At 49.6% G+C, this 24,301-nt stretch overlaps 2 protein-coding genes and 1 long non-coding RNA gene across 5 annotated transcripts; 2 read left to right on the top strand and 1 right to left on the bottom strand.

Moving 5' to 3' along the window:
• Positions 1–1,080: 1,080 nt before the first annotated feature.
• On the bottom strand, positions 1,081–11,912 carry P2RX5 (purinergic receptor P2X 5). Of its 3 annotated transcripts, none has more exons than XM_027743971.2 (12): positions 10,421–11,912; positions 8,702–8,852; positions 6,930–7,049; positions 5,490–5,565; positions 5,062–5,158; positions 4,593–4,673; positions 3,683–3,821; positions 2,922–3,058; positions 2,568–2,661; positions 1,977–2,042; positions 1,675–1,757; positions 1,081–1,242 (listed from the first exon to the last, which is right to left on the bottom strand). In XM_027743971.2, exons 1-12 carry the CDS (start codon positions 10,555–10,557, stop codon positions 1,167–1,169), a joined length of 1,257 nt encoding a protein of 418 aa, XP_027599772.1. In that variant the 5' UTR covers positions 10,558–11,912; the 3' UTR covers positions 1,081–1,166. The 3 variants fall into 3 exon arrangements, with proteins under 3 accessions (XP_027599772.1, XP_027599781.1, XP_039236983.1); XM_027743980.2 differs by having other exon boundaries at positions 6,978–7,049; XM_039381049.1 differs by lacking the exon at positions 1,081–1,242 and having other exon boundaries at positions 1,671–1,757; positions 6,978–7,049.
• LOC120323213 lies at positions 2,899–7,076 on the top strand. The gene is made up of 2 exons (XR_005563464.1): positions 2,899–3,787; positions 4,461–7,076. It is a non-coding gene; the product is annotated as an uncharacterized LOC120323213 (long non-coding RNA).
• A 6,439-nt stretch (positions 11,913–18,351) lies between the features above and the next one.
• HASPIN (histone H3 associated protein kinase) lies at positions 18,352–22,209 on the top strand. The gene has a single exon (XM_027743876.2). The coding sequence runs from the start codon at positions 18,463–18,465 to the stop codon at positions 21,091–21,093; it is 2,631 nt and encodes an 876-aa protein (XP_027599677.1). The 5' UTR covers positions 18,352–18,462; the 3' UTR covers positions 21,094–22,209.
• The last annotated feature ends 2,092 nt before the right edge of the window (positions 22,210–24,301 follow it).

Here is a 24,301-nt window from a genome sequence, read left to right as displayed (position 1 = left end):
GCACTTGTATTTCCTGGAAGTTACCAGAGCACTGAAGTAGCACAGATGTCTTTAAATCTCCCTGCTGTTGGTGGATCTGGGGTAGCCTGGCAAAGCTCCCCTTTTCCATCTGCAGTGCAGTTCAGGGTACTATGAGAAACACAGAAGCTTTAAGTGTCCCATCCAGACCTGCCCACCACGAGCAATTGGTAAGTGATGCAGGAAGGACAATACAGAGCAAATGAAACCAGGCACTGAACAAAGGAGGCAGAACCTAAACCCACCTCTGTGCAGGTGCTCCCAGGGCCGTGTTGCTTTTCAGCGCGTTAACCCCCGTTTCTCTCACTATGAACCCCAAAACTGCCTGTCCCTGCCTTGCTGCAGAGCGCTGTTCTGCTGCTCTCCCCTGCCCTGGGCTCTGAAATGTTGGTTCTCTGAGCCAGCTGGGAGCAGAGATGGGGCAGCAGGTGAGGCAGCTGGGCCCCAGCCATGGTTGTCCGTGCAGAGCTGGGCAGGACCTGCTCCTGCTGTTCCTGAGACGAGCGGAGCACCTTGGGAAGGCTTTTCCTGGAGAAGCACCGTTTTCAGCCCTAATGGTTACAACACCCCCATGGGAGTGACTGCCCCACCCTGCCACAGCCCCTGCAGGACAACAGCCCCTTCCCCAGCTCTGAGAGCTGTTCAAATTCCACGTTTCCCTGCACCAGAGCAGTCCTGCTGCTTCACTCCTGACCACGCACGTCACGCAGGCAGGAGCTGGAAGCGGTGGCTGGAAGGCAGCGGAGCAGGAGACAGGTTGGATCTCAGCCTCAGCCCTTCTCAAAGTGCCACTGGTGGTTCCCATCATGGCTCTTCCACAGATGGAATCAAAGCACAGCCACAGGACAACGCTGGCTATTGGTGTAGGTACGGATATATCTATCAGTGGATATAAAAACATTCATTTGGTGCCTTCTTTGTCCTTTTATAAAATCCTTTTATAAATCCATAGTGACGACACACTGTTGCAAGCTCAGGATACCAGGGAAATCTCAGGGAAGAAAAGCAGTCTTTATAGGACATTTTTTTCCTCTGGGAATCCTGGTAATAGACAGTATCCCTGCTCTCCATCTCCCAGTGCTGGTGTGGTTTCACACCTGTGTGGTTTTCCTGGAGCACAAGTCCAGCTGGCAGAGCCACCACTTTGCTTAGAGCCCACCCAGCTGGTCTGGGCTCTGATTCCCATTCGGTGTCGGACTAGACAATGACTTCCTGGAATTGGACCTGAGGAAACAAGCACAGGTGACAGACAGGGCAAGCAGGCTGCTTTTATTTTAGGAAGCAACATGAATAAGAGGTTCCCAGCCAGGCCAGTCATATCTTACCCCAGAGGACCCTCTGTACAGCTAATCCCCATATCTCCATTTCATGAGGCTTTTGGAGCTGCCCCAATTTCACCCTCAGTCACTAGGGACCAACAGTACAAGGTCATTGACAGTCCAGCCCTGACAGAGCAGCTGCCTTTGCTCCCCAGCTCACTGCAGCAGTGAATTACAGAGGGGGCCAGAAACTTGGCTAAACTCATTTGGAGGAATATATTTCCCTGGAATGGGTCTTTGTTTGCCATTGACAGTTACTCTGCTCCTGTATCTCCTCCTATTTCTATTACTCATAACAACAACCCATGACACTTAACACAAAGCCAAGCCCACTTACTTCACTTCCTCGTACTTTTTGCCTCGATAAAAGTTACTCTTCTTAATCAGATACAGCAACACCAGGTCACAAAAGAAGGCTCCCTGCAAAGAGAAAGAACTTGTGTTTTATCTTTGGAATAGAAGAGGAAGTGTTCTGATCTTGTTAGCAATGAGCATTAATTAAAGAATAACTCATAGAAGCTGTGTTTTCATTCATTCTCCAAGCATTTTATGGGGTATATATATTATATTTCTCCTCCTTACAGCTACAGGAGGGGTCTGGGTCCCAATATGATACTTTGAGACAAAACATTCACTTACCGCTCCCATGAGCGCCAGCCCCGAACTGATGTTGATAACGGTGGGAATGATGTTAAATTTCCCTGCCTGGAAGAAGAAAAGTCATGAAGGAATCGGTGAGAGAACAACTCACAGAACAAACTGAAGGGTGTGGTACTGCCCAGGGGAAGCTGCTGCTGCTGCCTGTGGGTGTGTTTTGTTCCCATGGAGCAGACACAACCAAGGCAGATCCGCAGTGATCAATCTTGGAGGCTAAAGGTCTGCGTGTGCCTCACATCCAACTGTCCCTGGCTGCAGTTCTGAGCTTGCATCATCCCTGGATTAGGCTTTTTTTTTTTTTTCTGCAGTGCATATGCATAGAAATAAGTCTCTGAGGTGTATTTACTTCTGTTGGGCTTTAAATGAGCCTGCTTTTAGGTAGAGGAGGTGCAGGCTCAGCTGCATTCCAAGTCATTTCTCTAATGCAGGGTTAGCTCCACATGGACAGATGGAAAGAGTCCTTTCCTATGACAAGCCAGAGAGGCTTCCCTCATCCCAGAGCTGCCTTCCCACTGAGAAATGTCCCCAAGTTTTTCTCTCCATGCTCTGGAATATTCTGGCCTGGGACCTCACCTTGCCATTCACCATCACATCGAAGCGGATTCCGTAGGCTTTGATGAGCGTCCGGTAGTCGACCCCCTCAGCATCCCGGTAATATTTGGCAAACCTGGAACACAGCAATGCTGGTCTTAACTCCATCTGCCCCTCTGAATTCCCTTGTCTCTTCAAACAGATCTGTTCCCCCGTCAAAACCAACTTTAGCCTGCCAGGAGCACAATTCCCTCCCTCCTTCCCCTGCAGCGCACTGTGCTTGGCTGGGGCAGTGCCTGGCACAGGCTGGTGCCACTCCACTGCCAACCTCCAACTCCTGAAGTCAAACCAGCCCAGCCCAACTGCAGTACTGATCGTGGCCTCCTCTTTACCCACCTGAAGTTGTACCCAGAAGAGATGGACGTTTCTGCAGACTTGTTATCCAGCCGGCTAAAAGAATAGTGAGGATTACATTCAGAAGGGGCTTTATCAAGATCACAGTTCCATTCAATCTGAATTCCTATCACACCACCCTTAACAAAAGAGAGAGACAGGGTGAGTTGTTTAAACTTAGTTCAGTTAAAGTGTCTTCAAATTTGTCAGGCCCTTGGGCGAGTTTTCCCCAGGGACAAAACCAGCTGCACTTCTGGTCCCAGACATGAGCACACACCCCCCTGGATGGGCTGAGTTCAGCTGTGTGATATTAATCCCATTACTCTACACACAACCCCAGCCTTTCCTGTGCTCATATCTGAAGAGCTTTCTCCCAGGACACTGATTTTACTAATTTAAGTGGCTGTAACATACTTCAATTGAGAAAATTCTCTTTTATGCAGGGACAGAGTTCCTGAAGTTCTGGGTTTAAACCAATGGTGCAGTAATGCTGAAATTAAACAAAGAATCCCTGCTGGCAGAGGTTTGGGCAGAATAACAGATAACTGACCTGACTAGCTCTTCCAGAGGACCCACATCACCCTGCCTCCCATTCCCTGGGGACAGGATAAATGGGACCAGCTTGACTTTAAGCACTGGCATCTCTCCAGTGCAGCCTGGACAGGAGGCAGTTCCCTGGGCAGCGGGCAGTGACTTCCCTCACGGCCACCCAGCGCACAGAACAGCCAGTTGGGAAGACATGTGAGCCCAAGGGACACTCCTACCCCCAAGGCCATTTCCTGGAAGTCGCCCCCGGCCCAGCGGACGATGTTCCCCAGCACGAAGATGGGGCAGTAGGGATGCTCGGCGCTGTAGCGGCAGGTCTTCAGGTAGGACTCATTGTCAGTTGCCAGCACATTCATCCTGCATGTAGAGAACAGGGAAATCTGCCTTATCTCCCTCTTTCCTTGCCTGCACAGCCTGCACCACGACTGCAGAGACAACAGATTTTTCCAACAGCCCAGAAATGGCCCCGTGCCACCAGCCCTGTCACCCCATAAGCTGCCCCGCTGCTGGCCCAGGGAAAGCAGCCTGCCCCTCCCAAAATGACCTCCAGGACAGACAGGGACTTGGCCATCTGGATCTGGGCTCAAGAAAGGACTGGCATGGAGCAGGTTGCCAGACTGCTCCAGGGCCACCTGGCTTCTCAAGGCAAACCAATAAGGATGCTAGAAATGCCTATCTGAGCCCAGGAGAATAACCAGAACACACTCCTTTCTACACTGCTTTACTTTGCTCATTCTGCAGCAGCAAAAGCAAACAACTATTTTTAAATTTGCATTTTTCCCAGCCTTGTCCAGGCACCGTCATTTTTATGGAAGAGGAGGAATATCTGTTGAGCAGAAGCAGCTCAGGACTATGCCAGGTCCATCTGCCTTAGGAGCTGTGCTGCATCCCAAGCTGTAGGAGCCACCAGACCTCACCTGGGGAAGGACAGCCTTCCTTTTCCCAGTTGCTCTCTGAGAAGCTCCAAGCCCTCATTATCTCCTTGTTTCTGCACAGCCTGAAGCCAAAGCAGAGGGAATACCCACCTCCCCAGCCCAGCCCTCCAGCAGGAGAAGGACAGTGGAGCAAACAGAGGTTATTGGTTCCATGGTGGAGAGGACAGAGGGATCTCCGAGCACCTGCACTTACTTGGAGAACTTAAACTTGGGGAAGCGAATTGAGTTCTTGATGTAAACAGTGAAGTTTTCTGCACTGCCAAGAAGGGGTTTCCTGGAAAAGAAAGGTTTGTTCTCTGTCTTAGATTTGTACCCTGCCCACATGCTAAATCTTGAATTGCCATTTTAGAAACAGCCTCATCCAACGGGTTGGATGGCACCAGGCCAGCCATGCCACTTTTCCCACACTGCCAGCAAGGAGTTGGTGAGGAGGGTGCAGGTTTAGGGGACACCCTGAGAGCTGGGAACAGCCCTGGGACAGCCAGTGAGCTAAGCAGGGGGAGCAGAGGGCCAGTCCTGCCATGGGGACCTTGCAGAGCTCCCTCCTGCCCTGAACAGCCAACATTCAGCAAGCACCCAAGCAGAGGGAACACAGAAACTGCCCTGAGTGACACACAAGCCAAGCAACTCAAGCTTGGAAACAGGATAGGACGGCCACGTACTTGGGCTTGGATCTTTTCTCCACTGGGCACCAGGCCAGTATCTCACAAGTCCCTCTGGTGCTGTCCCTGTCTTTCAAACAACGGCCAGTCTTAACCCCTGCGAGCAGACACACAGAAAAGGTCACACAGAGCAGTCACCTCCTCTCCTTGCCTACAGGGCACATGAAAATAGATGATTTTCTCTCTCCTCCCTGCTGTGAAAGGGCATCTCAGCTGGAACAAACACTCTCTTGTTGCTTCTCTGAGCAGCCCGGGGTGCCCTGGCCCAGCCACCGCAGAGCTGTAAGCAAGGCAGCAACTCAATGGAAGATAGTAAAGAAAGGAAAGGCTTTGCTGCTCTCTGTAATCAGAGATCTCTGGGAGTGTAACCAGGCTGAGGCCTCTGAAGGACACCAAACACAGCACAGGAGGAAGGACCCTTCCCTTACCATTGCCAGCCACCACTGCTTCCCCTTCCAGGCAGTCCTCGTCCTTGTGACACAGGGCATCGGGAATGCTGGCACTCTGCAAAGTGCAACAGAATCACAGGATCAGAATCACAGAACTCTGAGGACAGAAGTGAGACCTGCAACAGGACACAGGACTCAGAGGGGTAAGAAAGTGCTGCTGCTGTGGGGGGAATTCTCTATATTGAAACAAAGATTTCATGAGCATTTCTACACTTTGGCATCCCAAGCCCCTCCCCGACAGTCTTATTGTTACAAGGCATCAGCATCAATATTTAGTTAAAGACAACCTAAATTTCTTCTACCTAACAATCCTTGAAATAATTTCAAATCTTATTTTTACAAGACATCGACATCAAATCTTTAGTTAAAGATAACTTGATTTAGTTTTGTCTACCTAAACAATCTTCTGTTGTTTTAGTTCTCTGGGACCTACAGGTCACTGAACACAGCTGCATGTTTTGATAATCTCTCTAATTCCTTCTTCCCATCATTAACCAATGTTTAAATAAGAGCTACAAACTTACAAAGTTGAAGCTATTTAGTAAAATTCAAGCTAACACTGTTTACTCCCTTTCAATATGAACACCTAAAAGATGCAGCTGAAGTGGTAACTGTGGGTCATGCAAACAGCTCGGCATATCACACCACCAGGAACACCAGGATTCACACACAGTCCTGATTTTGGGTTCTGCTCAGTCTGGAGAGGGACAGACTGTGAAAAAACCCAGACGTTACCTGGCACTCACCAAAACCAGCCTGGAGGCCACGGTGCTTCACCCTAAGAGATAACCCTACCTCGGGGATCTAAGCTACGAGCTCTCCAGCCCAAAACTGCCCCTCTCCCGGCTGCACGGTGGGTTCCTGCAGCCACTAGAGGACAGCCGTGTCCTCAACAATCCAGCTGTGCTCCCGGCCCTGGAAAATCCATCTCTGCCAGAGGGACACAGCGCTCCTGCACTGCCAGCACCCTCCTCCCCCAGCCACGTCTCCACAGAGGACATTTCCACATGACATAAAGACCTCACGCCTCTGGCCCACGGGGCATGTTCTAGAAGGTGCTAAGAACCCTCCTGTGTCTGGAAGGTAATGAAAGCCTGAGTGTCCAGCCCTTCCCAGGATGGGGCTCTTGAGAGTCTCCTCTACCCATAACTACACTGAGTCACCTCCAAGTTGTTTTCCCACGGCCTTCTCTGACCCTGAGCAATCACTGCCTGGTTTGGGCAGAAATCCAACACCTTCACCTCAAGTCAGGAAGGCTCTACACGATCAGTGCCTCTGGAAATTAAGACAGCTGAGCCTCCCAGGTTTGCAGTAACCAGTCTGATTTCCCAACTGAGATATCACACTACAGAGAAAAACCGTTCGCCTTCCGTCCTTCCTCTGGTTGTTGCTCCCCAGGAGTCCTCTGTCAGTTCTTACCCCTGGTTTTGTAGGGGTCTGGGGGCCAAGGGGCTCAGTTCTTCCTACCTCAGGACAGGTGGCTTGTCTCTGGTTTGGGGTCACGATCAGATTCGTCATGACAAAGAAGACGCTTTCACCCTAAAATAAACAGAGTAAAGCAGGAAAGGTTAGAAAACCTGGTTTATTTTCAAAGTACTTGTTACAAGGAGGATGCAGCTCTCTGCAGAAGAGTACAACCTCCCTCTCTTCAGAGGGCTTTCAGGCTGAGATACAACAGCACCCTTTGTCTGCATATTTGTTTGGATGAGGTCCCTCCTGCTGTGGGTGCACACACAACCATGAGAGCCAGCCCACGGCCCTGGGGGGAGGCAGGGCAGCCCTGAGCATCTCTCACAAAAATCCCACACTCACCACAGAAACCCCCTTCCAACACACAGCCCTGCCTGCTGCAGATAAAAATCGGAGATCTCGGGTTTCCCTCTGTGAGAACAGAGCTTGGAGGAGACAGGGTTTCTCCCAGCCTTCACTGCCTCCTGCTCCACTACCCAGGTCTCTCCAGCACAAACCAGCCCACCCAGACCCACCAGGACCCTTCTGCCCAAAGTGACATGACAGAGATCACACAGTGATCTCAGATCAGGTCAGCAGAGCACTCAGTGCACTGGTAGCAGGCATTTAGGAACTCCTCAAAACCCAGGCAGGATGCAGCTCACGGCTGAGCTGAGATGTGCAGCAGTGAAACACCAATTCACACATGGGGCAGGAAAGCTTGTGAGGCTTTGTGGTCTCACAGCCCACAGACATCACTGTGAGCCCATGGTCTAACACCCCTGAGGCTGCTGGAGGCAAGTGGACACCAGGGCACAATATTTGTGCTCCTGAAGCCACAGCCCAGCCAGCTGGGTGACACAGCACAGCAGCCCAGGGGCAGAGCTGGTTCTCTTCACTCAGCCCACCACACTACAAGGCTTCCCAGTAAGCCAACATGCAGTAACAAAACCATTGAGGCACAGGAGAAACACCTGGCAAGTTAAAATACTGTCAGTGCCACCATTTCATCCCTGGGTGTGCACCCCAGCCACTTGTTCAATGTCCCCAAGGCTGGGACTGAGGCACCACAAGCACATTCCCAACCCTCCTGCTGCACAGCACATGTGGGGCTGAGGCTTTGCACTGAAACTGGTGGAAGCAGAGAGCACAGTCACAGGTCTGGGGAGCAAAGCAGGAGGAAGGGAAGTTTTATTCTTATGTACAGGCAGTTAAATTGTTCAATTTATAGCTTTCTGCCCTGTCAGCACAGGACCCTGGGTTTCCCCTCACACCCTTCCATGCAGGGAAAGCACAACTGCCCCTGGCAAGCACAGCTGGGCAAATTCCAACTGTTGTTGGGCCACATCTGCTGCCACCTCTCCCCTGTGCATCTCACTGTGTCCAAGCCAAGGAAGCAGCAGGGCAGGTTTAACCAGACACATTTCCAGCAACCCTCATCACTCTTAATTGCACCACATTTTCTTTCCACCTCCCCCTGCTCTGTGCACACCTGTTCTAATCCAGGAACAGAGGTGAGCAGACACTGCTCAGCTGAGAAATCCACGGGATTTCTGCTTCCCAAACATCACGGACCTGAGAAACCAGGTTGCTTTAGTATTTGCAGGAAAGACCTAAGAGAAGGCCCAGCGTTGCCTTCTTGTGGCCCAGCTCCTGGTTATCCACAGGGAAGACCTGGATACATCACTTCAATCATGCTGGAAGCTGAGTGGCAGAGAAAACAGCAACGGGGTGATGCCAACCTGTGGAGGGATGACGTAGTCTGCAACATCCCACAGCCTCTCCCCCAGCTCCGAGGTGTTGGTGAAGGCCACCCCTTTCAGCTTGGTGATGACAGAGCTCTGGAGAGATGTGTCTGTGTCCTGGTAGCCTTTCTTGACAACAAACACCCACCTGTGTGAACACAGCAGGCAGCAGCATTGGGGGGGGTTCAGGGAACAAGTCAACCAGAGGAGATTCACACCAAGGTCAAATACCATCCAAGAGTAAATCAAAGCATGCCAATGACACCAAACCCTCTGCAACTGCTGCCACAAATACAGAATAAACTCTTTGACACAAGCTGGGCTTATCCACAGCAGGAAAATACGTAACAACTGGTCATGAGGTAAAAAAACCAAAGCCTCCCACCTCACTGTCCTGTGCTACACTCAGCAACCTCAGAAGAGGAAAGAGGGAGGACAGGGCTCTGCCTTCCTCGAGATGAGAAACAAAACAAGCTTTTGCAGGTTGTAGTGAAGAGTGTGGCTGGTTTCGCAAGGGCACAACTCTCCCACTTTAGCCCCTTGTCACTGGGCTGCCAGTCAGCAACAATCCATGGCTGGGGAGATGCAACTCCTGCAGGTGAGCTGGATACTCCTAATCTGTAGGGAATATTCTCATCTGGATACAGGATCTTTTGTAAACTGGTGTCATGGTAACAACCTGACTGCACACCTGGGAGAGCTACTGGGAGAGCTGCTGCTGCCTTGCCAAGCAGTCCAAGGAAAGGCTTTGCTTACTTCTCTTGCTGTCCTCGGCAGTGTTATCCACAGGATTGCTCCTTTAGCAGCCAGTCCGTGCCAGACTGCTGAGACTTCACTCGTGCTCTGCTCACTAGAGCAGGCTCTGGGACTGCACAGCCTTCTATAAATAAACCCAGCACGTAAAAATGACTCTGCTATATTTAATCAGTGAAAACACGAGGTGCAAGAAAGGTGAAGGGACTCAGAAGCACAAAGAGGGTACAGACTTAGCTATCACATTCTGAAAAGCCTCAGAAACTCAGGAAGCGATGGCACAAGCATCACGTAGGTTGGATAATTCCGGGTCTGAGCCTGCAAGGACTATCACTGTGCCCATTACACACCATTGTGACCAGCCTCTTACAGAACTGGGCCTTTCCTGAGTGCTGCTCCAGCTATTTCCATGCCAGCTCGCCCTGCTCTGAAATGAATGCAAGGCAGCCAAAATTCCCGCTGCCTCAGCCCCCACAGTCCCGGCTGCTGCAGCCCACTCCAGCAAAGAAATCTCCCACTTTCTGCTGGGTTCCCTCCCGTCTAGGCTTGAGCACGTCATGCTGTCCTGCAGATAACCCAGGTGTGTCCCAAGGCTCAGCACCGTGGCCATAAATGCTACTGTTCCTAATGAGTCAGGTGTTAAGGTTTGGCACCATTCCCACCGAACACAGAAATAAAGGTATAAATAATGCAGTACAAAGCCACAATGGCATTGGGGCTATTTTTAACCAGACCTTAATCTGAAAGGTAGAGCCGAATCTAGAGATCCCTAGCAGGTGAAAAACCAGATATAACCTACTGAACATTACAAAATCCAGCTGTACCAACATGCCTGGCTATCTGCATTAAAACCAGGAGGCACAGCAGGCTGTCTCTGTGTGCAGAGTATCCTACATTGATCTTTACACAGCACAGCAAGCAAAGGCAACCCCAGCAGCACGTGAAACACAGGGTGATCCTTACCCCACCAGGTAAGCCAGCACGGAGAGCTGCACCACTCGGTAGAGGATCCCCACCTTCTTGTTCTTGGCAATGACGTATTTCTCCGTTTTATAGTCAAAAAGCGACAGGAATAAAGCCTTCCAAGCCACCTGCCCCATGGTCCCGGCTCGCTCCGGAGGCTGGAGCAGCGCTCGCAGCTCTCGCTCCCCACACGTGCCCTGCCTGGAAACCGACACACCAACCCCTCGCACTGATCTCCTCCCTCCTGTCAGCTGCTCCCCGGCGGCTCCCGGCTCACAGACCAGCAGCTGCGCTAAGATCAGATCCTCCCTGAGCTGCTTTCCAGCTGATTCATCCCCTGGGGAAACCCCCCTGCCCCCATCAGTTTTGTCCCCAGGCTCCTGTCCATCACAAAATGATCAGAACTAAACACGTTATAGCGTGAAACCATGTCACAGCATCCAAGGTGGCACAGTTACAGTCTCTCACTGCTAAGGATTAAAGCCTTTCTTCAGCCTTTACGGGATGACAAAGCATCGGGTTAAATTTTTAATTTCTTAAACATTCACATGTGTACTGAGGTCTTTGACAGTCACCCAAAATATCTGCCTGGCTACAAAAACCCACTAAATTCCCAAATTAAGGAACTAATAAATGAACTCTGCACGTGGTTAAGGATCAATCATCATAGACAATAATTTCTTAAAAGTGGACCTGAAGAAACAAGTACAGGTGACAGACGGGGCAAGCAGGCTGGTTTTGTTTCAGGAAACAATGTGGGCAAGAGGTTCCCAGCCAGGCCAGTCACACCTTACCCCAAAGGCTGTCACCCTCTGACAGCTAAAGACCCAACTCTCAGTTTTATGAGGTTCTGGAGCTTTTGGAGCTGCTCCAATTCCATCCTCAGTCATTGCGGACCAACAGCCATTGATGGTCCAACCATGACACAGCAGCTGCCTTTGCTCCCCAGCTCACTGCAGCAATGAATTACAGAAGGAGCCAGAAACTTGGCTAAACTCATTTGGAGGAATATAATTTCCTGCAATTTACCTTTGTTTGCCATTAACAGTTACTGTGCTCCTGTATCTCCTTTTATTTCCATTACTAGTACTGCCAATTGTAGTACTCCCCTGCCAAATTCTCTTCCCTGGGAGAATCATTCTCAAGATCTCAGGTTTTATGAAAATGTTGTCCTTCATCCTCCTTAAATTCCATATCAAATCTAAACAGCTAGATCTGATTTTTAATGAGCATGTGTGACAAGGTTGCTCCAAACCACGAGAGAATCACAAACAGCGTAATAAGGAAAAAACCACTCATTTTGTGCCTCATGCCAGAGCCATCCCTAGAGTTTCTCTGCAAAGCAAAAGAAGCCTTTCTCCAGCATCTGCAAAATTAGAGCACAAACCTGCCTGTGGCCTCCTTTTAACCCGGTGGCTGCTGCACTCCCCAGCCCCAGCCCCACTCTGCACTGGCTCTGTCACAAGGGGCTCCTGGGGTGAAGGGCTGCTCAGGGAGTGAGTCCCCCACTCCTGTGCACCCCCCATCCACTCCCCCACGTGTGCCCAAAGTGTGGGAGAGGCCAGCCCTGGCTCAGGGATAGCCCCAACCCCGCTCCCAAACACTGCAGCCTCAGCACAAGCTGTGGGCTGGTCCTGCTCATCTCTCCCACTGCCACGACCCCTCCTTTCCCTGCCTGCATTCCCCCCAGGGGCAGCCCCTCTTTGCTCACAAAGCATTTTGGCTGCTCCCCAAGCCCCTCCTGGAGCCCTCTTTCCCTCTCAAGCATCTGTTCTTCATGCTTTACCTCTTCCTTGATCCATATTTGGCCATTGCACCCACCACTCCTTACCAGATTCCTACAGACCAGACCATCACTAGATCCAGTCTTAAAGGTCCTCTGTGTGAAAGCCTGAAGCACAAATAAAATCTTAAAACATACAGTAACCAAATAATACAAAACCCTCATTGAAAACACGCTCCTGCAGAAAGGAAGGAGACCACAGTGGTCCATGAATCCAGAAATGAGTAAGGAGGAAAAGTGAGCTCAGCCTGTCTTCCCTCTCCACTGCCCAAACCCCAGAGCCAGGCAGTTAGAGCTCAGGGAGACTGACCCAGCTCCAGGAACCAGAGCTGGATGGAGACAGGAGCATCCTAAAGGAGCCACCACCTGATCTCCTGCCCAATCTGCTCCTTTTGCAAGGATGTGACAGCCAAGCATCGTTTCTGTCCCACAGGAACCCCCCCTGCTTGCCCTGGCCCTGCTGGATCTGCTCCAGGGACAGGACTAGAGAGTGAGATGCCTCCACCATCTCTCCTGCTACACTGAGGACACACAAGTTCATGGACAAATGAAGCTCCAGAGGAGACAATTCAGCCCTTAGTGGTGTCTCAAGACCCCCCTTCTCCATCTCCATCTTCCTCATCTGTCTGGGGACTGCACAGACAGAGATCAGACCACAAAACCTGCCAGCAGTTAAACAGTGTGTTACCTCCTGGCCTGGTTTTACTTGGTGGCACAGACACAGGTCTGCTCTGAGTCTCTGTAATAATTTCCAGGTCAATTAATCTGAGAAAAGATTTACACAGGTTAGAAAAAAAATGTTCCTTAGAGTGAGAAGTGTTCTGCTCTAGGTGTGGCCTCAAGATGTCAACCAGGCTTGACCACTAAAATAAAAAAAAAAGGATGTAAAGCTGATACTTTTCTTGGTTCTTTTTAAACATCAAACAGGAGCACAGTTGCAATAGCTGTTTTGGAACAAAAAGTTTCACATGTATCAAATGTGCCTCAGAATATTCTGCATACTGCTCAGTACAAGCTAAATTTTTGCTGACAAAGCTGTTGCTGCTGCTGAGCTGCAAAAACAACTTAGCTGGTACTTTTTTGAACGCTCTCACAAATATTGTTTTCATCACCTGGTTTTCACAGCCTTATTTTTTTTCTTTTCTTGCCTGGAAATCAAGTCTGCTGGTGTGTTTCTTGAACTGGTTTTGGGTGTTCAAACATAAGCAGTTTCATTTGCAGCGGGGGAGTAAATAACCTAACAAAATCAAAGCATCATCAGTGAAAGATAAAAAAAATTGTAGTTTCTCTTAGTCTTTCTCAAGGGACTGAGGTTGGATCTTCCCTGCAAGATCTCTTCCTTTATGAGTCCCACACTTTGAATTTTCCATGAAAAAAAACCAGTTCTGCTCCATTCCCATGAGTGGTGTTTTCTCAGCCCCGAAATTCTCACAGGGGGAATCACACACAGGACTGAAACTGCCCCTTTCTCTATTTTTTATTCCTGACATGTTACACCTGTACTTAATTCTCACACTGTTCACAGTAATTGTCTCAGGTATCCTGTGAGCACACGTGACTAATGACATCCCTGCCTGCCCACACTGCTCCTCACCTACTTTCCCTCCACCTGTCAGCAGCTCCTTGGTGTTAAGCTGCCCTGGAGCTGATCTCAGCTCGCTCAGGAGGCTGCAAATGCCACATTAAGGGTCTGTGGAAATTAAACTTTAAACCCCTGCCCTGATCCAGGGGCATTGAAACACAGTAAGGTCACGTCTGTCTCTATGATAGTGTAGCATAGAAAGATTTCAAGATCAGCCCAGTAATATCTTTAAATTACACCCAAAGAAGACCAGATGCTTTCCAGGCAGTGGCAGAGAGCCCTGGAGGTGCCTGTTTTAGGCACTTGTTCACTTCCAGTGCCAAATAGTCACCCCCAGGCATCAATTCTCTCCATGATTCCCACTCCACCCTTCACTGACTGTCAAGTGCAACAGAAACCATCAGCTCCCAAAGGCACGGGGCTGACTCATAAATGCTGAGACATTTCTCCAGCACTGAAATGCCCCTGCAGCAAATGTTTGAGTGATGCAGGTCCATCATCCCTCGGAAACAGGCGCCAGACCAGCTACTGAAATAGCAGAGAGACGAGGAGGAGAGGATGTAAATAGGAGACAAGCTATTTTGGCAAGGAAATGAACAGTGGGAAGGGCAGCTCTCTCCATTAGTGGTTTCTTCTCATACTGTCATACTGGTAAGTCAACATCTACAAAAAAAACAAGGTGAAGGGTTGAACAGGTTGAAAGAGGAAGTTGCTTTCAAACCACAGCTCGTACACATGGAAACACAAGGAAATCAGCACCATCAAGCATGAGCTGCTTTCTGAAGGTGATGGGTTTGGATGTAAAAAAAAGAAATGTGTGTGCAGTCCACAGTGAAAAATGCTCTGTTCAGCTTCTCTTGCAACCCTGGCTGTGACTTTGCAGGGTAAATGAGCCTCTGTGTTTGTCCTCTTAACTAGCACAGCTGCACACCCAGCCACAATGGAGAGGGAATTTGTGGAAAGAATCTGTCATTATCCACAGGAGCATCCTGAACTGTCTGTAGGAGTGAGAACTGGAAGAGTTCTGAAGTTCCAGAACATATTCTGTCCTTTATTCAGCTCTTCACTTCCAGGAGAGCCATTTACAGCCTTTGAATGCATTCCAGGTTATTCCCCAAGTCTTGAATCTCCTCTACAGCGTGTAGGAGTGTTGTTATTATTAGCTGGAACATTTACCCACTCCTCTCCCCCAACCCAAGAAGGAAAGTGCTGGAGGAAGAGGAACAGAGAGGAAGGAAAAATATTGAACATCTAATGAAGCCAAGCCATCATGCCCTGTTCTGTGGCAGTGCTGGCACTGAAACAGGTAACAGGAATTAAAGTGCACATAAAACACTGCTCAGAGACTGAGTGCAGTGACAGCAGAGTTGTGCAGTGCTGCATTGCAATGAATTCACCTTCTAAAGTCAGCCAATAACAGCATCATTGGGAAATTATGGAATGTTGAATCCAAGCCTGAAAGCTGAATGTGTTTAATAAAATGTGTATTCACAGGAACCACTGATTTAAAGGTGAGGCCCTGCTCTTGAATACACCAGACAGATCAGTATTTACTTCTTTGTCAACACATGTCATTCCTGACTTGGAAACACAGGAAACCAGTCCTGGCTTGATACCCCTACCAGAGCTTACCTTGAGGAGAAAACTTCATCCCCTTCCATCACCTTCCTCAAGGAAACAGGTAGAAAGTGTAGCCTGAGGCCTCTGTCCTTTCCTCCTGGAATTACTCCTTCCAGCCATAGGGAAACGCAGGTGCTGCTCAGACCTGACTCCCAGAGGAAAAGGTTTCCTGAGCAGCCCCCTCAGCCTGGCACCTGAGCTCACCCCACACCTGCTGATGGCAGAGGCTGAAGTGTCCCAGCTGTGCTGCACAGACCTACTGGAGCCAGTTTAGCCAAGCTGGGAGGGAGAGGGTCAAAGGAATCTGCTTGTGGCAGGGCAGCATCATTCCAGCTCGCTCACTCTGTTATAATAAAGGACAGGAAACGTCTCTTTTGAGCTGCAATTCAATTACCTCCAAATAAAGCTGCCCCAACAGGCTCCTGAGCCCAGAAAAGCTCTCCTATCCGATGTTCTCATGTCAGCACCCTGCACTTAATAATGAAGAACCACTGATGCCCTTTTCCTGCTAAGCTTTCCTGAGCAGCAGAGCTCCCTTTCTCCTGCTGCCACCAGGCCATGGCATTCCCTCAGCTCCAACATGAACCCAGCAGCTTCTGAGCACACTGATGGAATTATAACCCAAGGTTTGGGAGTCTTCCTGGCATATGGGAAAGACATAAGCAGCTGGTGTCATCCCTGATCAGCACACAAAACACATCCTGCCCTCCCGTGGGAAGAACAAAACGGTGAAGAAACACAAAGCTGAACACGTGATGGGGCCCACGGTGGTGAAACCAAGAAGCTGTGGCTCTGCAAACCCTCTGCCACCTTTGCATAAAGGTCATGAACCATCCTGACAGCTCAGAGGCCTCTGGAACATCTGCAGCAGCTTCTCTGCCCCTGACACCTGGACCCCAAACAGCTGCCAACACCTTAAACCTGGCTGGGGTCGGACGTTCAACGACTCTGAAAGGGGCATCTGCAAATTTTCTGTCAGGGATGTGCCATAACTGTGCCACTGCCAGAGTGCACAAAAGGCAGGGCCATGCAGAGAGGTCACAAATGTTGACAAGGCTTTTGCACAGGGGATGTGATTCAAAATGCAGATTGCAAATAAATTTAGAAGCCGACACAGCAAGGCTCCCATGGAAACAGCACAAAAACCCAGCTGTGGTTTGGATGACTTGAGTCTTGGCAGTCTTGGCTAATCCCTTAAGTGCCATCCAATTACTGCAAATGTGTTTGGCAGCTGCTGCAGTGATTGCAAAGAATTAAATGGTCGGATGGCACTCACCGGAAATTACAAGTCACAGAACTCTGTAATGCATTTAAGAAAAAACATCTAAAAAGGAAAATAGCATTACCCACTGCAAGAGCTGACCTCCTTGAGAGCCTTCAGGGACAACAAAAGGGATCCAAGTAATCAGGGAAACTTAATTCAGAGAAGAAATTATGGAAAAAAAAAAAGAAAAAGGAGAGAAAGATTGCTTGTTAGTTTTGCATCAGACAATATTGGTTAAATCAAGGGAGACAGGAACTTTTTTGTCTTCTGAAGGTCTGAATGAGTAATCTTTGTTTAATCTACTGCTGTCTATAAACACATTAGATCTGTGGGGTTTATGGTCAAGCAAACACGACAGAAATAAAACAACCACACAAATAGGGACAGAGATAGGAACACTACCAAGTGTCCATCTTTGTCCTTCTTTGGAATCAGCAAACACCTGAGAGGGCCTGAGATCATTTTGCTGCTCAGGAAAAACACCTGGTCCTGGCTAAAGCCAACCACAGGGTCTGGCCAGGCATCTTCTTTCCCCAAACTCTCTACATTGCTGATTAACCTGCAGCTGATAAACCACCAGTGCCGATCTTTCAGATTAAAAAACATGTCTTCACCAGGGAAAGAGAGGGAATATTGATGTTGAAATCCCTGAGAGGACAGGAGGCCTCAGTGTTGGCTGCATCAGTACAGAGTTCAATAAAGTACCCTAAAAGCTTTTCTGATCTGCACTAGCAAATATCCTCCCTCTGCTTCTGTCCTACAGTCAAAACCTGATTTCACTAAACTCAGTGGCAGAACAAAAGGTCCAGAATTTAACTCTGGGACTTGATTAGTTCTCTCTAGACTCAGCAAAACCACCAGGATGTCCCACTTGTTCCTGCCCCAACAGAAGGGCCCAGCTGCCCGTGTGATCCTCACATCTCCAAATCGAGTCCTCTGCTCAAGGTGATTTTTCCAGGGACCAGCAGAACAGTTCTGCTTTTTAAGAACTATGGAAAAAGAAATAAAAGGAACGAAACCTCAGCTGCTTTTCAGCAAAGCCTCACTCAGACTGCAAGAACCACACGGTCCTGTGCTGCCACCAAGCTGTGTCCCGTGTCCATAGCCTGAGTTATGGCTGTGACAACACATATATATACATACATATACATACACATTCTATAAAAATGTAATACAGAATTACATTCTATGCACATGTATAGAACACATGTATACATATATATACATGTATGCACATGTACAGAATACATATATACACATATATGTATGCACATGTATAGGATACATGTGTACATATATATATGTATGGACATGTATAGAACACATGCATACATATATATATATATATATACACATATGCACATGTATAAATACATGTCTACATATACACACACGTATGAGCACGTACAGAACACACGTGTAAAGCCAGTCCTGCCGTGACGTGTCCCTGTGGGCCTGGATGGAGCAGCGCTGGCACCGCCCGTGCCGGGGGCTCCGACAGGCAGCGGAGCGGGTCTGTGACACGGCAGCGGCCGGTGCCAGCACGGCCGGGACACTCCGGGACACTCCGGGAGACCAGGACCGGGACCAGGACCAGGATCGGGATAAGAGGGCGTGGTCAATGGGGGCGTGTCCTCCGCTGGCCCCGCCCCGGTGCGGCGGGCCCCGCCGCGCTCTCGCGCGCTCTCGCGATAGCGGTTTGAACGGGCGGCGGGCGCGCTCCCGCCGGCCCGGGGATCCTCCTCTCCCTCCTTCCTTCCTTCCATCCCTCCCTCCTTCCCTCCCTCCCCGCGATGCTGCCGCGGCCGCGCCTCCTCCGCACCTACTCCCGCCGCGCCGGGTACCTGCGCCCGCTGCAGCCGCCCGACCGCTGGATCTCGCCGCCGCAGGACCGCAAGCGCTTCTTCAGCTCCACCTCGGCCGGTTCCAGCGCCTTATCCGCACGCTCGGAGGACGACCCGGACTTCTCGCCGCCCGGCGACTGCCGGCCGCGGGCCGGGGGTAAGCGCCGGCCCTGGGCCCGGCGGCTGCGGAACCGCAGGCGGGAGACGCGGGGGAAGGAGAACCGGGAGCCGGAGCCGTCCCTCTCCTCGCCCCCCCCGTCCCTCTCCTCGCCCCCCCCGTCCCTCTCCTCGCCCTCCCCGTCCCCGCCGCGCCGTGCCCGGCGCCGCCGGCAGGGCCCGCCGTGCCCCGCGGCTGCCCCGCTGCTGTGCAGCACCCCGCAATGGCCGCCCCCGGCGCGGCCCCGCCGCCCCGCCCCGCCCGCCGCCGGCAGCCTCGTCTTGTTCAGCTCCGCCACCGACGGCGGCTCCGGGTCGTGCTCGGGGCTCGGGGACAGCCCCCCGCCCCGCCGCCCCCGCCGCCGCGCCCCGCAGGTCCGGCTCGCCTCGCTCCTGCTCAGCACCACCATAGAGAGCGGGTCGGGGCTGGAGCATCACCCGCCGCCCGCCGGGCAGCGCTCGGGGCAGCGCCCGGCGCTGCGGGGCACGGACAGCGCCGTGGAGGAGGAGGAGTGGATCGCACCCGAGAGCGCTGAGCCCGACCCGGGGCTGCAGGAGCCCCGCCGTGTGCTGAGGTCGTCGGTGCGGGGGGAGCCCTGCCGGGCACAAGCCGCCTCGACCTCACAGAAATCCCCAAGCGCTTTTCCGCCCGCTCAGCGGGAGACACAGCAATCTGCGCCCTGCGACGGTGCCGCTTCTGATGGGCCGCGTGAGCATCTCACCAGAGACTCAGCAAAAGGGAGCTCGAGTTGTCACACAAGCCCAGCCAACGAGTACCAGCTTGTGCCAGTGGTGGTCTTGGACCGTCAGGAGGTGCCAAGGAGGATGGCGAGCATGAAGCTCAACAAGAAGGCTGATGTTCAACCCACCTGCCAGCAGCCAGAATCTCCCGTGGGCCGCCCAGGAATCTTGGAGAGTAAATATAAAAGGACCAAGCCTCTCCAAGGCTCTGGAGAGGGCAGCACCTGCAGGAAAGCCTGTATCAGTGGCTTCAGCGCCAGCCGCTGGGGGATGCACACGAGGCTCCGCCCAAAAAGGCTCAAAAACAAGAGGCGGCAGCAGCCTAACAACTCCTTCCTCAGACCACGGGGGAGGCAAAAACGAGCGCAGAAGGGTGTTCTGGAGGTGTCTGTAGATGTAAGAGATAATGACTGTTCACTTCTCAATAGCTCGTATTCCTGGGCCAGAGTTCGAGCGTCCCTGTCCTTCCATAAGAAGAAGAGAGTGACCCCTGAGGACAGTTTCTGCAGCAGCATCCTCTGCACCCCGGCAGGGAAATCCCAGTTGTCAGGGTACCAAGCCAGCCTGTCGGCTGGGAGGGCTCAGGGCTGCTCCTGGTCCGCCTCCTCCATTATCCTGCTGGCTCCCAGGGATTCCTCTGTCCTGGAGCTGATGCTTACAGACGCAGAGAAGGTGTTTGGGGAATGCCACCAGGAAGGGCCCGTTGCTTTTGAGGAATGCATTCCTTTAGATAAGATGAAAGATTGCAAGAAAATTGGAGAAGGGGTGTTTGGAGAGGTGTTCCAGATCAACAGTGAGAGAGGGCCCGTGGCCCTAAAAATAATTCCCATTGAAGGGACTGAGAAAGTAAATGGTGAAGCTCAAAAGAGCTTTGGGGAGATTCTGCCTGAGGTAATAATTTCAAAAGAACTCAGTCTTCTGTCTGAGGAATCTGTGAATAGGACTGTTGGGTTCATCAGCCTGTACTCTGTGCACTGTGTCCAAGGGGCCTATCCCAAGTATCTCCTGGAAGCCTGGGACAAATACCACAAAGAAACGGGATCAGAAAATGACCGGCCAGACCTTTTTGGGGACGAGCAGCTCTTCATGGTTCTGGAGTTTGAATTTGGAGGCAGTGACTTGGAGCACAAGAGGTGCAGTTTCTCCTCAGTGGAATCAGCAAAAAGCATTTTGCACCAGGTCACTGCCTCCCTGGCCGTGGCAGAGCAGGAGCTGCACTTCGAGCACAGGGACCTGCACTGGGGGAACGTGCTGGTCAAAAAAACAGATGCAAAGGAACTTCATTATGTGCTGAATGGGGCAACACACACGATCCCCACAGCAGGGATTCACGTCAACATCATCGACTACACCCTGTCCCGGCTGGAGAAGGATGGGCTGACCGTGTTCTGTGACCTCTCCACGGATGAGGAGCTGTTCCAAGGCACAGGGGACTACCAGTTTGACATCTACAGGCAGATGAAAGCGGAGAATTCCAACGTCTGGACTGACTATCACCCTCACAGCAACGTCCTCTGGCTGCACTACCTGGCAGATAAACTTTTGAATGACATGAGGTACAGGAGAAAGGCAACAACTCCTGCCCTGAGGAAAACAAAGACGCAGCTCACCAAGTTCCACAAGGAGGTGCTGACCTTTGAGTCTGCCCACGATGTTTTACTCCACAGCAGCCTTTTCCAGTGACCAAGGACTAAGTCACTGATTCTGCCTTTCTCCTCTGCTTTTTTTTGGATACATGATCTTTTTACATGTTGGCACAATGAAGGGTTATGATTCCCCATGTGAATAATACACTATAAAAAACGTCTAAAAAAATTCCCCCCAAAAGTCTTCTGCTCTAAGATGTTCCCATATCTACTGTTTTTGAAGGGTGGTGGAGGGGAGACAACCCTTCCTGTTGACTTGTGTCAACTTTTGTCAAGTGGACTTTTGAGAAAGGTTTGAGTAAATAAATTAAGGCTCAATAAATGCTTTTAATTTCACATGATTTTTTTTTACCTTTTTAGTCCTAGATTATTAAAGGTTGTTTTCTTACTATATTGGCTTTTTACATTTTCTTTTTTAAAGGAAAAAACCCTTCAGTTCTGGACAGTGAGGACAAGGGTGAACATTGTTGCTTCACTGGAGACAGAAAGGGGAAAACCCACCCTTTTATTTAGTTTTAAAACAGAACTTTTGTTCAGTTTGGTGAAATTTCTACCTGGAATGATGGTACAAAATGTTAATATGTAAAAGTTTCTGTAAAGTGTTTTAAACCCACTAATCTGGAATAGTATGTTAATATGGGGGGGGGGGGTTCCCTCTCTTAAGGACCAAGGAAGATGTATCTGATTTTGGAAAAAAAAATAAGACAAAGTACGTGTGTTCTTGATGTGATTTTGATGGTTGTAATTTTGTGACCTTGTATGCTGATAAGAACCCAAATCTGTAACTTGGTAGTAGCACTTGAAGCAATTTCTCCATTTATCACAGAAGAAAATGCACAAGGTAATAGTTGTTCTTTAGTCCTGACTGCAGGTGCACCAGGTGCCCTAAATTGGAAGCTATCCCTACATTAAATCCCAGCTCTTTGTTTTCAGAAGTCCTTTGCCAGTATTCACATTCATTAAAGAAACTGGTCTAAAGAGAACAACCGACCAAGTGAAAAGTGAATTAGATTGTTAACCAGTGACAAAGATGCATTAAGAAATTAAGAGGCAGCATCATCAAATTCATTATAACTGGATTGCTCTCTGTGCAGCCTGTCTATGTAAATGTGTATATGTGCACTTTACCAATTAAAAGCATCTTTGACCCTTTCTTGAAGTCTTTGTACAAGCTCAGCAGTTGGAGACCCTGAGTACCCCCAGCTGTGATGGTTTTACTGTTCTGCCTTCCAGACTCTCCTTGTGCTGTCCAGTACCACAGAAAGCGACTCAACAACCTGCAGTGCTTGAAATTATTAAGATGGAAATTGTCCTGGGATCTTACCAGGCATCCTCTCAATCTTGTTTTCATCTCTAATTGACTAAAGTAATGCAATATCTTTGAATATTCTGTAAACCTACTTGGTAAGGACTGCAGTGAATGCTTATCTGATATAAGGATGTTCTTCAGTCACAATGGTGCTATTTGCATTTATGCTTTAAAAAAAAAAGAAAAAAAGGATAAACCACGTTATTCTTTGCCTGCCTTGGTCCTTTGTTTCCGTGGTTTGAGAACTGCTGATTTGGGCTGTGCAGGAAGGATGGGACAGTGGCAGGAACTAAGAAAGGAGAGGTGCCAGCCCAGGGGTGACATGGGGCAGCCCGTTGTTACTACAGGTTTTGAAAGCTGCCGTTGCCTTGGAATGTTTCCCTGCAAACCAATTTGCTCATTTGTGAACGTGTAGTGATTTTCATTATTCAAAATTTAAAGCTTCTACCCCTCACAGAACTGGACATTAAATTAATGTAGAAACCTTTGCCTTAAACTGTGCTTCCAAGGCAGTGCAGCTGCCAGAGATGAGCCCTCATTTTCTTTTTAAAGATGCTCTCTGATTAAAATAAATACAGAAAAAAATCTTGTGTACTATCCAGTGCCCATAAATTTTAATGGGAGTCAGTTCCCCATAAATTCCAAGAAAGGAATCAGAATGGTAACTTCCCCCTAATCAAGATAAATGCCCTGAACAAATATTTTCATCCCAGTCACTTGGAGTGAAAGCTTTACTTGGAACAGAGCAGGATTATATATTTTAATGCTCTGTTCTCCCTGCTAAGGAAGGAGGATGCCAGAACCCAGTTTGCCACCTCAGAAAACACGAGTTTTTTAAATTTGTGCTACACCTAAATTAGGCCCTTCAAGGGTGCTCCATCTTTTACTGAAACAAGGAAGTATAAGCAAAGTTAAAATTATCCTAAGGGAAGATTTTTCACATGGATCCAAAGGCTTTGGAAGGCTGAAAAGAACAAGCCTGGTTTCATGTAACCAGTGACTGATAAGTCAAATGGTCTCCAGGTAGGAATTCTGGTGTTTCCAGCTCACAGTGGATTTTGTGGTGAAGACAACACCACTCAGTGATACTCATGGTGATTGCAGACCTATTTTGGATCATGCTTTCATTTAATTGCCAAATCTCTGAAAATTTTGCCTATTTTGAGGGAAAAGACAGGCAAAATATCAATTACCCTGTAAATACTCTGTAACTCACCAGGGTACTGATAAAACATGGTGACTGGTGTATTTTCTGCCCATCATTCCCTCCTGGAAAAATCAGACATTTAGTGCAGGAATATAAAAGTTATCTCTTGCCTTGAGGGAATGCCCCCCCCAGCCATGAGCTGAGTTAGAAGGAAGAGCAGCTCTGGCCTGGTTGTAGAGAGAAAGGATGAAGAGCAGCTACTCAGAGTATCATTTAGAGGCAGAGAAAAGGGGAGTTAATGATTTCTACTCACAGTTGTCTCCTTGAGCACAGGCTGCCCAGTTCTGCAGTCACAGACTGCAGCAGATAGTGGTGTTGGTTGGCCACAGTGACCAGCAGGAGAGGATGGCTGCCAAAGGATCAGGAATGCTCTTAATGCTGGATAAAAACACTGGGAAATTCAACTCAGCCTGGGTCTGCTCCCATAAAACGAATTAGGCACAAATAGCCCAATAAAAGCTTGAGAGCCTTAAATCAGATAAATCCAGTATTTAGGCTCTAGTCCTAACAACTGAAATGCTCCCTCCCTCCCCTGGAGCTCATTGCAAGGTTTGTTTGGGTCATAAATTGCTTCGGTGTCTGTGCTGGGTTTCCTTTCAGCAGTTTGCTGTGAGCTGTGGGGCTGTTCTACAACCCCACCTTGGCTGTCACCTTCCCAAAACAAGTTTTTGGGGTGGTTCAGGACAGGAGTTGTCACATATGAGTCATCTCCATTAGTGAAACGTTCAT

The sequence above is a fragment of the Pipra filicauda genome, unplaced genomic scaffold (assembly GCF_003945595.2).
Source record: "Pipra filicauda isolate LSUMZ 115617 unplaced genomic scaffold, ASM394559v2 scaffold211_size2331000_pilon, whole genome shotgun sequence".
NCBI lineage: Eukaryota > Metazoa > Chordata > Aves > Passeriformes > Pipridae > Pipra > Pipra filicauda.
The sequence above is the reverse complement of the archived record's forward strand: the minus strand, read 5'-3'. Positions and strand labels throughout refer to the sequence as shown.